General features: G+C 45.4%; 1 protein-coding gene across 4 annotated transcripts in view; it reads right to left on the bottom strand.

Moving 5' to 3' along the window:
- SPRYD3 (SPRY domain containing 3) overlaps window positions 1-13077 on the bottom strand; it is a gene marked incomplete at its 5' end in the record, with an annotated part of 464688 nt that overhangs the window by 395243 nt on the left and 56368 nt on the right. For all 4 annotated transcript variants that reach the window (XM_078781590.1, XM_078781589.1, XM_078781592.1 and 1 more), the window contains 1 exon segment: window positions 4099-4237. In XM_078781590.1, the coding sequence (XP_078637716.1) occupies window positions 4099-4237 (139 nt within the window).

Below are 13077 nucleotides of genomic sequence, written 5' to 3'. Positions count from 1 at the left end.
TATGCAGAAACTATTTTTCCAAATTAACTTTTTATTAATAAAGCTTTGAAGGGATAAAAATAAACACTGTTATGGTTGAAGGAGGTTACATCTCAGGAATACCTGCAAAGCATGTACAAATCAAAATTGACTGGTTACAAAAGTATTCAGCCCCTGAGGTCAATACTTGTTGGAAGCACCTTTTGCAGCAATGACTGCGATAAGTTTTTATGGGTAGGTCTCCACCAGCCTTGCACTGTGAGATGGCAAAGTAGAGTTTGGTGGGGATTGTTGATGGACTGCAATCTTCATGTCTCACCATAAATGTTCAATTGGGTTGAAGTCAGCATTTTGACTGGGCCACTCAAAAACATTTATTTTCTTTTTAGCCTGGTGTTGGCTTCACGGTTAGGGTGCCGGCTTGGGATCCTAGGATCCTGGGTTTGAATCCCGGTCGATCGCTGAATTAACGCCAGGGGGGTTGACTCAGCCTGTCATCCTTCCGAGGTCGGCAAATTGAGTACCAGCTTGCTGGGATGAATGATCACGGTGTGTACCCCGATTGAGAATAGGTGCACCGTATCCCTGCGCATCGAAGAGCGTGACCAAGGGTTGGCGTCAGAAGGGCATCTGGCCATAAAAGAAAACATTGCCTCAAACAGGGAACCATGATTGTCATGGGGCCCGCAAGGCTAATCCCCGCTCTAGCGGGGAAAATGGCCTTAAAACGATCATTCATTCATTCATTCAGTCCACCACTCCAGTGCGGCTTTAGCTCTGTGCTTCGGATCATTGTCCTGATGAAATGTGAATCTCCTACCCAGTTTCAGATTCATGGCTGATTCAAGCAAGTTTTCATCAAAGATTCTCCTCTACTTTGTCCCTTCTATCCTGACAAGCTTGCCAGCCCTGCTGATGAAAAGCAGCCCCATAACATGATGCTGCCACCAACATGCTTGGCAGTAGGGATGGTGTTGACAGGGTGATGTGCAGTGTTTGGCTTGCAACAGACGTCATGCTTTTAATTTACACCAAAAAGTACAATTTTCTCCACATGCCTGCAGTATGATTAAGATGCTTTTCGCAAACTCCATACGAGCTTTTAGATACATCTTCAGTAATGGCTTTCTTATTGCCACCTGTCCAGCTTTGTGAAGGGAACGGGATATTGTTGATTGATGAACACTAATTCCCATCTCGGACATAGAGCCTTGCAGATCTTTTATCGTCATGGTGGATTTACAATGACATCCCAAAGCAGCTTCCTGCTTGCCCGGCTGCTGGGTTTGGATGGGCAACCTGATCTGTGTAGTCTGGGTGGTATTCCACTTCTTCATGATGGATATCACCGCATGCAAAGGGAAATGAGTGACTTTGAAATCTTCCTATAACCCTCTCTGAAGGATGCTTCTTCACCACTTTATGTTCAACTACTTTGGAAGGCTCCTTGGTCTTCATGTTTGCCTTGTTTGTCGACGAAATAAGTTGCACCTTAAAGCTCCTTAAATATGGGTGGGAGCTTAATTTTCAAGGTAAACCATTGATGACATACAGGTGAAACCCACTACACTTATTTTGTAACCTTTCAAATAAATAATTTGCTCCTGAAGTTATTTTGGGCTAATTAGGCAAAGGGTTTGAATACTTATGCAAATGAGAATAATCAGATTTTATTTGTTAATCAAACTTATTCACATTTTATCAGAATTTTTTAGCTTTTTCACTGTGTAGTAGTTTGTGAAGACTCTATATATTAAGTTTGATTTGAAAGAAATAAGCTCAGGTGACATCATAATGTGAGAACCTTGGAGAGGGGTGAATACTTATGAAGGCCACTGTAACATGATAAATAAAATATCATGGGATTGACAAAATGTGAATCACACACACATGTATGTATGTATGTATGTATGTATGTGTATGTATATGTATGTATATATATATATATATATATATATATATATATATATATATATATATATATATATATATATATATATATATATATATATATATATATAGATATATATATACACATACATACATACATACATACATATATATATATATATATATATATATATATATATATATATATACATACATACATACATATATATATATATATATATATATATATATATATATATATATATATATATTGTTGCGGTTTTGTGAATAAAGGATGACCCCCCCCTCGTAGGTAGTTGCACCACAACATGTAGCCTCGCTGTAGTTCAGTTATTTCTTATTAAATGTAAGCGTAGTCCTTTCCTGTGTTAGTTTGCGTTGAGCAGGCCAGTGAGGTAGGTGTTCTTTTGGGCTGGAATGCCATGTGCTCGGCCTGGAACAAGTCTGGCAAGGCCGAAGGGAGGAGCTGCAGGGGGGAGTGGCCGGTAAGCAGTGAGCCGCCAATCAGAGCTCAAGGGGAGTGGCTCACCACGGCAACGAGAGGGGCATGGAACATTCGGGTAAGGCCAGGGAGGGGCCATATAAAACCTTGCCCCGAGCTCCCCGCGAGAATCGGAGTATGAGTCAGACACGGAGAGAGCGAGAGAGAATCAGTCAGAGAGTCGCCCCACGTCAGAACTGTTGTCCCACCACGAGTGGATTGAATTGCTTGTTATAGCCTCTCTGTACACGAATTCCCCGTGCCCTGTGCCCTGTGCTCTGCGGCTGTATTAATCACGATACGATCCATTCCGGAGCCACCTCCGCCGACGATCCTCCTACCTGGGCTCCCTGCACGCGTGCCGTCAACACCAGAGGGCCAGGCCCGGCGAGCTGTCCGGGAGCGACCGACGTCAAGGCGCGCCTGGCGCGCGAACTTGCCCTTCCTCCTTTTTCTCCGTGTGAGTGAGTGGGCCCTTTGTCTGGGAATAAGTTAAGACTGCTTAAGTGCCTGCTCTGTGTCTCTTCGCCCTGTACATTATAAATAAACCCGTGTTCTTCCTTCAATTTGATCATTCCCTACCTTTCCATTTATTGGCCTAGCATCGCACGAACAGAACCGCTCGAATCGGGTTCAATAGAAACAAGTGAATCCTCTTGGATTGCGCTGAGGTTCGGGCTTGGAATTTCTAGGAGGAAGTATAATTTGTATGCAATGAAAGTACATGTAATATGGGATCGAGTAAGATCGAGGAAGCTTCACCAGTGCGCGTGCGCGAATTTACGTCACGTCGGCAGCGATAAGGCGTTCCCCAACACGAACCAATCAGGAACTGCCACGCCCACTTATATGATCTCCGAATTCCTGTGACAGGAATTAGCGTTACACTGGCTGGAAGACAATCGCTAAAGGCGCTTCCTCAGCGCCAATAACGGCACGAGTCACGTGATACGCAAACCGCTTGGCGTACTCGATTAGCGTGGCTTGTGCGAGGTCCGGTCCCCGTTTTCGTGGCAGCGTGGGTACCAAAGGTATGTGTGGAGTCGACCCGATACCCTTTTCCATGCTCGCTGCGGGAGTGGCGATTCGGCCTCGTGGACACGAAGACCCGAGGGGGAAAAGGGGTTTAACCCCCCCTCTGTACATCGACGGGCTTCGGGAGATCCGCAACAATATATTATATATTATATATATATATATATATATATATATATATATATATATATATATATATATATATATATATATATATATATATATATATATATAGTTACGGTTCTCTATGCTGCCCTTCTTCCCCTTACCAAGGGGGTATTAATTCCCTTATCTTCACTGGGCTTGGCGGAACCGAGACTTGCAACGTCCCTTCCGGACACACGTGGAGTAGGGTTTCGGGACCACTTCTCGCTTGTAACTAATTCCCCGCACAGCCCTGGGAGCGAGGAAACAAGCCTCGCACGAACCACGTGTGGTTTGAGTATGCCGAGCGGATTGCGTACACGTGGTCCGCGTAGTTACCTAGAGGTTGGAACCTGATTAGAGCGGTTGTGCTCATGCCACACTTAGTCAAATGAGGAAACCACAGGAACGATCGAATCAGGAAGAAAAGAAGAACAAAGGTTTTAATTATTCCCACACGTATATACAAGGTTCAGGGACGCAGAGACACAGAGCAACCTTAGACAGTCTTAACTAAACCCCAGACAACAGGCCCGGCTCGCACTCACACAGGGAATTGCAGATGGGTAGATGTTCCCCAACGCGTCGCCGTGGTCGTCCAGAGATGGTCCCCGTCCGACTCTCCACGGCCCCGGCACGTCCCGCGAAGATGGTGGCAGGCGAAGGCAGGGACTCGTAGCGCGTCTCCTGAACAAGGCAGATGATAGGGCGGAACGGCAAAGGGCAGGACGTTTAGCGCGGCTGGCAATTACTCAGCCGTTCTCACTCGCGCGTCTCAAATGCACTGTATAACGGTTCAAGCACGTCTGGCTGCGCCCGCGTATCTGTACTCGTTCTCGTGTTCTCATGCAAGTTCTTTTTAACGATCCTCTTCCGCGCTAGTCCTTCAAGTAGTCAGGCAGATAGGTGTAACAATTGTGGGTTTATACGTACAAGCATGAAATTTGGCACAGTCATAGATAATAGTCTAATGAATAATTCCAGATATGGACCCACCGCGAAAACGTCCTATGGTAGCCGTGGCGGCCATTTTACAAAATGGCCGCTTTTAGTCTAGTGGCTAGATAGGGGTCTCGTGCACCCCCCTGAAATATACTTCTCATTGGTGTCTATAGATAGGAAAAAATGTGTAGAAAATGATTTGCTATGTTAAATAGTTGAAAAAATGTCCCACGTATCATTTTTATGCAAATTAGTGCAAATTAGCAAATTAAATAAAGTGCAAATTAGCAAATTAAATAAAGTTTTTATTTATTTATTGCAACTTGTTATCGTATCTTATCTTTTTTTTCAGTTGGTGTTTCGAACAGCGAAATGTCTAAGAGTTATCAGCTAGTGGATCCACTGCAACCTGGACAATCAAAGGCGCAGGTACAGACGGATTGGAACAAGTGCGTTTTGTGCCAAAAAATCACACGAGAAAGTTTGCAATGCCCAGCAGAATCAAAACGGCACGATGTTGGAGTTGGTTATTCTACCATTGCCTTCAACATCAGACGTTTCAATGAACTTCACGAATTACCGATGCCACTAGAATTAGGACGCCTTGATGACGGGAATGGCATTGAAGCTACGTTTCTGGAGAACAATGCCAAGTGGCACAAATCTTGCCATACAAAATTCAATAATATAAAACTACAACGAGCAGAAAAAAGGAAATGCACACAGGGTTGCGACCCTGATGCTACTCCATCCAAGAAATACACTCGTCAAGTCGCTCATCATGAAGTGGCAGCATCGGATGTCTGTTTTTCATGCGAAGATGTGTCAACTTCCGAACCACTCCGTGAGGCATCAACTTTTCGTCTAGACTCACGCGTACGAAGATGTGCATTAGACCTGCAGGACGAGAGGCTACTTGCAAAATTGAGTGCTGGGGACATGGTCGCACAAGATGCAAAATTGAGTGCTGGGGACATGGTCGCACAAGATGCAAAATATCATCCAAGGTGTCTTGTTTCACTTTACAACAAAACTAAATCATTACAAGATAAACAGAAGATGGACACAACTGATAACGTCAACCATGGGATTGCACTAGCCGAGTTGCTGTCATTTATCGATGAAACAAGAATAGATGAAGAGCATGCCCCTGTCTTAAAACTTGCAGATCTCGTCAAACTTTATTCTAATCGTCTAGAACAACTTGGAGTGGAGCAGCATGTCAGACAACATAGCACAGAGTTAAAAAATCGTATCCTGGCCCAAATCCCAGACCTTACGGCTCATAAGGAAGGGCGTGATATACTACTTGCATTTGATAAAGATGTAGGACCTGCCCTCCGTAAAGTCTGCAAAGAAGACTACGATGACGAAGCCATATGTCTTGCAAGGGCAGCGGAGATAGTACGTAGAGAAATGTTCCAAACTGCAGCTACATTCACAGGTTCATTTGATGAGGACTGCCAAGTAAAATCAGTACCTCAGTCACTGTTGACTTTGGTGTCCATGATCCTCGACGGCCCCAACATCAAGTCTCAATCAGGTGATGGTGTAACCCAAGCAACCCTCAGCACAGCTCAGTTGTTGCAGTACAATAGCTCCATCCGTCGCAGAGTGGGAAGTACTACTGTGCGTCACAACAAAGACAGAGAAACCCCATTGCCCATCTACGTGGGACTCACAGTCCATGCAAGGACTCGGAAACGTGACCTCATTGAGATGCTGTTTGATCTCGGACTGTCCATCTCCTATGACCGAGTGATGGCAATCTCCACATCCATGGGAAACAGAGTGTGTGAGCAGTATCACCGAGATGAGGTAGTGTGTCCACCCAATCTACGCGAGGGCTTATTCACAACGGCAGCGGTTGATAATATCGACCACAATCCGAGCTCCACAACGTCGACAGATTCCTTTCACGGTACTGGGATATCACTTTTCCAGCACCCCAGTCTGCAAAATAATGGGACGGACCGCAGGGAACACAGCGTCCTTGAACAGCCATCTACTACCACTACACTGTCAGAGCTCCCAGAGTCCTACACCTGTGTTCGTCCGCTGGTGTTACCTCGGAAGGATCCTCCACTCCCAAAGGCTGATGGTCCATTGAAGAGTGATGGGCAGGAGATCACCCAGGCATTGCACCAAGAGTATGGGTGAGTACTTGTAACATTCTAACATAATACCATGCCATAAGAACGTGATGCAATAACATTATTGTTATACCATGAGTAAATGTTTGCTTGTTTTCTGACAATTCTAATGTACTTTGCTTAATTTACAGATGGCTGGATACTGTGAAACAGAGGTATCAAGAAATCCCACAAAGTGACAGTAACTTATCATGGGCAACCTACCATGCCAGTAAGGAGTCAGGACAAGATAATCTGCCGGCGATCACAGCACTACTTCCCCCTCTTTCCGGACGACTCCAAGTCTGTTGGTATGATACGGCACTCCATGGACGTGATTAAAAAAGCTGTGATGGAAGTCAACCAAGGACAGAAACCAGTGATCACTGTGGATCAACCACTCTACACCATCTCCAAGCAGATACAGTGGACTTGGCCATCAACGTACGGGGAAGATCATTTCGTCATCATCTTGGGAGGGCTGCATATAGAGATGGCTGGACTAAAAGTGATCGGAGACTGGCTGGAAGATGCTGGATGGGTGGAAGCCCTGGTTCAGGCCAAAGTTGCTTCTCCTGGAACTGCAGATTCATTTCTGCATGCATCTCATGTTACAAGAACCAGACATGCGCATCAAGTGACAGCAAGCAGCTTATATATCCTACTGACAAAATCTTACGCCCATTACACAGAGTCTCTGGAGTCTGAAAGCCATCCTGAATCCTTTGATGACTGGTGTGGTCAACGAATTCGAGATGTGCCACAGTTCCAATTCTGGCACATCACTCTTCAACTGGAAGTCCTCCTCTTAACGTTTGTCAAGTCACTGAGGACAGCAAACTTCCCCCTGTACATGGACAGCCTCACACAGCTTGCACCATGGTTTTTCAGCATGGACCACACCAACTATGCACGATGGGTGCCTGTCCACATTCGAGACATGATGAGTCTTAGCAAGTCACACCCAGATATTGCTACTGAATTCACCAATGGCAAATTCACAGTTCACAAGACAAAACGAGTTTTCTCATCTATGGCCATTGACCAGGCTCATGAGCAAAATAATGCTGCTGTGAAGAGTGACGGTGGTGCTGTTGGACTCACTCAAAATCCAAATGCTCTTAGAAGATGGATGGTGGCTGGGCCGGAACTGGTTAGAATGACTACCGAGTTTGAAGCATCCATGGAGGGAAGGAAAATAAGGATTAATCAAGACACACGCCACCATGAGCAAACATATAGTTCACAGGTAATCTTTACTCAACATGTCAAACGTCTGGTTGAAGTAATAGAGGAAATGGGAAACCCCTTCCTAGAAGAGAGTACAGACTTGCTGCGGCTGGACACAAGAGACATTGCTGACCCAACTGTTGTTTCTACTGTTCAACAGGCTGAGGAGATAGGTAAGCAACAGTACAAGACCTTCGTAGCAGACCGTCTACTGGAGCGAACCGTACCTCTTACTGAGCCAATAAAGAAGAATAAACTCCCATTGTTTAGTCGATCGTCTCCAAGAGAGAAATCCAAGACAAGTTTGCAAGTAACTTCGCTAAAGAGTGACTGCTCTTTATTCTCAAGACTCTACATTGCGTCTCAAACACGAGATGGTGATCCTGCAGAATTTTTCCGCCATGAAAACCAAGCATGTCCCCCGTCTTTATCTCAGCTTGGGAAGTTACGACTGGGAACCAAATCAGATCTATTGGTGTGTCTAGACCAGGGGTCGGCAACCTTAGGCACGCGTGCCACCATTGGCACGCGGCAGCGTAATCATTGGCACACTGGCGAAAGCAGTGCCCTCTCAGTTGCATGACAAATCACTTCTTGAACAGCCATTGGCTGTTGCGCGGCCTGTCTTATTTAGTTTGATTGACGGTACGGCCTCCCGCTCACATTTCCCCCAGAAATTGCAGTGAAGCGGTTCAGGTTCGGTAGATGATGGCAACCCCGCTAGCTAAGAAAGCTGAAGTAAAGGTTCGGGCATTCCAGCCCTCATGGACAGAAGAGTGGGGTTTTGTTTTTCAGAAGGACCGTGCTGTGTGTACTTTATGTTTTGAAAATGTTGTTTGTCGAACGTCGAGTGTTAAGCGCCATTTTGAGACAAAGCAAGAGAAAACTTTCAAAGATCAGGCAGACAAGGCAGAATCCATCAAACGTGTCGTGTCCAGGTATGGGAAGCAAGCCAACACCCTCAAAGTCTTTGCCATTGCTACAAACCATGCGACCGAAGCAAGCTATCGCATTGCTCATTGCATTGCGAAAAGCGGAAAGCCATTCACTGATGGCAAATATATTAAGGAGGCTTTTCTCTGTAGCTCAGAGGCTCTGTTTGAAGGCTTACCAAACAAAGAGATAATCAAATCAAGAATAAAAGATATTCCCATGTCAGCTAGAAGTGTTGAGCGACGCATCGAATAAATGGCCTCCCGCAGTCGTTTGACAACCGACCACTCCGAAGCATGTGTGCAACTTAAAGTGCCACTACAACCCCCAGATAATGGAGCTCAGCAAAGGAAACCAGGGCCAGGGATCACACTGACTGGTAGGCATCTGTTTATTTGTAGTACACATGGGTTTGCATATGTAGCTGTTTGTCCATCTCTTTTTTTCCAACTTAGATGTGGATGTTTTCATGAGGATGGCAGCATTCTTGTATAGTACTGGTATTTCTGTTTGATACAGTTTATTCACCCTTTTTGACATTTGTTCCCAATGCAATACTTTGTAAATGAGTTACTGAAAGCAGTTTTGAAATGGGGTCCGTGCATATAATTTGTAACCGCATGGGGGACAAATTTTACAATGATAAAATGATCATTACAATGTCCTGATTATGAGAGATAAATGTTTCTTTAAAATGTTGTTGCTATATGGATGGAATAAAATTCCATGTCTGTTGGAAGTATTTTTTTGATGTGGTGTCAAAATTAAACTTAATGTTAAACTTAATGTTGATGTGGCACACTAATTAACAAGAACATTTCAAACTGGCACTTCATGTCAAAAAGGTTGCCGACCCCTGGTCTAGACTCTAGTCTAGAGAGTTGCGCAGAGGTCAGAGGTGATGCTCCAAAACCAGATACTGACGTCACTATCCTTGACGGGGCAGTGTTGGTGAACGTTCTGAAACCAGTTGCTGCCAAAACCTTTGATGATTATGCGCTGAAAGTATTCTTGCCACACATACAAGGTCACTTGCAAAGAGCCTGTCGTGTGGATATAGTCTGGGACCAGTACCGTGACAACAGCCTGAAATCTCAAGCCAGGGACAAACGTGGGAAAGGCATTCGAAGGAGAGTTGACGGATCCACTGTTCTTCCAGGAAATTGGCAGCAGTTCCTGAGAATTGATGCAAACAAAACAGAACTGTTTGCCTTCTTGACAAAACACATCACACATCTTGTATCAGATAAGCAGATAGTTACCACCGATGGTTCAGATGTGACGTGCATTCCCGCACGCGACACCAGTCATCTTGCCCAATGTGACCATGAGGAGGCTGATACACGGATGATGATACATCTCGCGGATGCAGTCCGTGATGGATTTCAGAAAATTCTTCTGCGTACGGTGGATACAGATATAGTGGTATTGGCTGTGGCAGCAACAACCAAACTCAAAATCCAGGAGCTTTGGGTGGCCTTTGGGACAGGCCAGCACTTCAGGTATATTCCAGCACATGAAATTGCAGCATTCCTCAGACCAGATAAGTCACAGGCCCTCCCGATGTTCCATGCATACACAGGGTGTGACACAGTCTCGTCATTTAATACACCGGGCAAGAATACAGCCTGGGATACCTGGAAAGTATTTGACGAATTGACGCCAGCGTTAGTTCATCTCTCCACGGGGACAGCAGACATCTCTGATGACGTTGTGGCAGTGCTCGAGCGGTTCACCATTCTTCTCTACAATCGCACCAGCAATCTCGTCAACATAGACGAAGCTCGACAGGCACTCTTCACGAAGAAAGGACGAGCCATGCAAGCTATTCCCCCTACCAGAGGAGCCCTGGTACAACAAATCAAGAGGGCTGTGTACACGGGTGGCCACTGCTGGGGAAACATGCTCAAGGTTGTTATGGATCTGCCCTCACCTGGGGATTGGGGATGGATCGATCCCCACAACTGGAAACCCCTGTGGTCCATGCTTCCTGAAGCCAGCATTTCATCAAGGGAGCTGATTTGTTGTAAATGCAAAAAGGGTTGCAAGGGACGATGCAAGTGCAAACAAGCTAGTTTGAAATGTACCGCTTTGTGCCAGTGTGGTGGAGAAAATTGTGACGTATAAACAAGATCAAACTGGAACTATCTAGTAATATAAGTTACCGTTACAGTACTTGGTGGGTTAATTGACATTGCTGGCAACACAAATGCAAATTGTGGTCATTTGGAGAATACAATTATGGCATATATGTGTATCTAGAGTCATTTCATTAGAACAAAAAGAAGCATTTGTGTCGTCCGGTAAAAAATAATCACGGTCAAAACGGCCATTTTGTAAAATGACCGCCATGGCTACCATAGGACGTTTTCGCGGTGGGTCCATATCTGGAATTATTCATTAGATTATTATCTATGACTGTGCCAAATTTCATGCTTGTACATCTAAACCCACAATTCTTATGATGGATACACCTATCTGCCTGACTAAAGCCCTCCGATGCAAGTGCTCCCTTGCCAGTCCTGCGAGTCCTTTAACACTCTCCACTTGCGAGTCCTGTTACCAACCCTTTTCAACGCGAGTCCTGTCGAGGGCTTTGCGCAGTGGGTCTTATAGCTATGCCCCCCGAACCTTCTGGAACACTCTCGATCCTTCTCACCACGCCCTGTGACGCAACGCCGCCGTCACCACCTCTGAGCTCTGATTGGCGGCTCGTGCTTACCGTCAGCGCTTCTGCTGCTCCGCCTCGGTCCTCCTGACCTTCCTAGCCTGCCTCGTGTTAACTCACCCAAAATGAACCAACGTTTACGCAAAAGGGATTGAGGCTACGGACGTAGGATGATCGGTGGCAGTAGGGCCTATTTTCCTGGCTCTACTCAACGCAGAACTAACAAAGGAAAAGGACGAAGCTTACAAATACGAAGATATAACTATACTATCGCAAGGCTACATGTTGCTTGTGTGACTAACTATGGGGGGCAAATTTAACCTTTATTAGACTTACTTTACAAACTCAAAACCGCAACACTTCCCCCCTCCCTCATCAGACTCGTCCCCGAGTCGAACCTACAAAAACTGGAACGACCGGTTTTGAGAAAGATCTGGTACTAACTTTTAATTATGTGTGACATACAGATGTGGTTCCCCCTAACATTTATTCTAACCCGTGTATGCGACAGTTTTAAAACACTAAATATGTCCCACCGACTGCGTTGAGTAGCTAACTGACAGACTCACGCCCACAATTAACCGAATTGCGGAATTATTTTCAAACTAAACATAAAGCCGGTGGGCAGCATTTTATTTACAAGCACAAAACATAACCTTATTTACAGTTCTATGACCCAGGACTTGTCCTTTTTGGAAAGAAGATTGGAGGGGAGAGAAAAACACAGCAAAGCACAAATACACATTTCCATTCACATTTCACAATTCTGCTGTTGTCTGGCATCTTCTTCTTGCTTCCTGCATCTTCTGTGTGCATAAAACTTACAGTTCTTCTTTCCTAGCACACCAATAATAAAAATGTACAAAACACGTGTTCGTTTTATGTCTTTGCCACGCAGGGCCAATCTTACACAGGGCCAATCTGCATGACCTTAATGCCACTCAAAACAAGTGGTCCGAAGATGCAAGGTGAGCCTGCAGCAAAGTGCTGCACAGCAAAGTGTAAGGCCACAAAATCTGTGGTCCATAATGTGTAATGTGGTAATGTGCAGCAAAGTGTCTGCGGCAGCAAGTGCTGCACACATGCAGCAAAGTTATAACAAAAGAAACGGCAGCAAAGTGCCATGCAGTTCAGCTGCACAGATGTAACAAAGTGCAGCAGGGGTGCTGCACAGGTGCAGCTGCACTGTTCCGCCTCCAAAATGGTCCTGGGGTGGGGGAAGAGACACACCACCACCAGCAAACCGGAAAGGGCACAGAGGTACACAGCAATACAAGGTAATGCCGCATGAGGGGCGCGGAAGAGCGAGCAGAGCAAGCTCGTCCCTAACCGTTTGTGCCCCCCCCCCCCCCCCCAACGTCAGCTTACACTAACCTTGCCCTTCCCTGTATTTACAAATTCAAATCCGTCTCTACGTCCTGTCTCCCATATCCCCCTCTATTCCAAATTCGTCTCCCAATCCCTCCCTGGAAGGAAGGAATGGAACAAAAACAATGTCAAATCACGTCATGATGCGTCTTCCTCACTCAACAGGTTACTTTGTACTGGTGCGTAGCTTCGTTCTCCTTGGTGAATGGATGTGGATGGCATGAAGGGAATTCTCTCATCCTAACTACTCTAAT

Source organism: Myxine glutinosa, chromosome 7 (genome assembly GCF_964187855.1).
Source record: "Myxine glutinosa chromosome 7, kmMyxGlut1.1, whole genome shotgun sequence".
NCBI classification, from domain to species: Eukaryota; Metazoa; Chordata; class Myxini; order Myxiniformes; family Myxinidae; genus Myxine; species Myxine glutinosa.
Note: the sequence above shows the minus strand (reverse complement) of the source record. Positions and strands in the feature narration are given on the sequence as shown.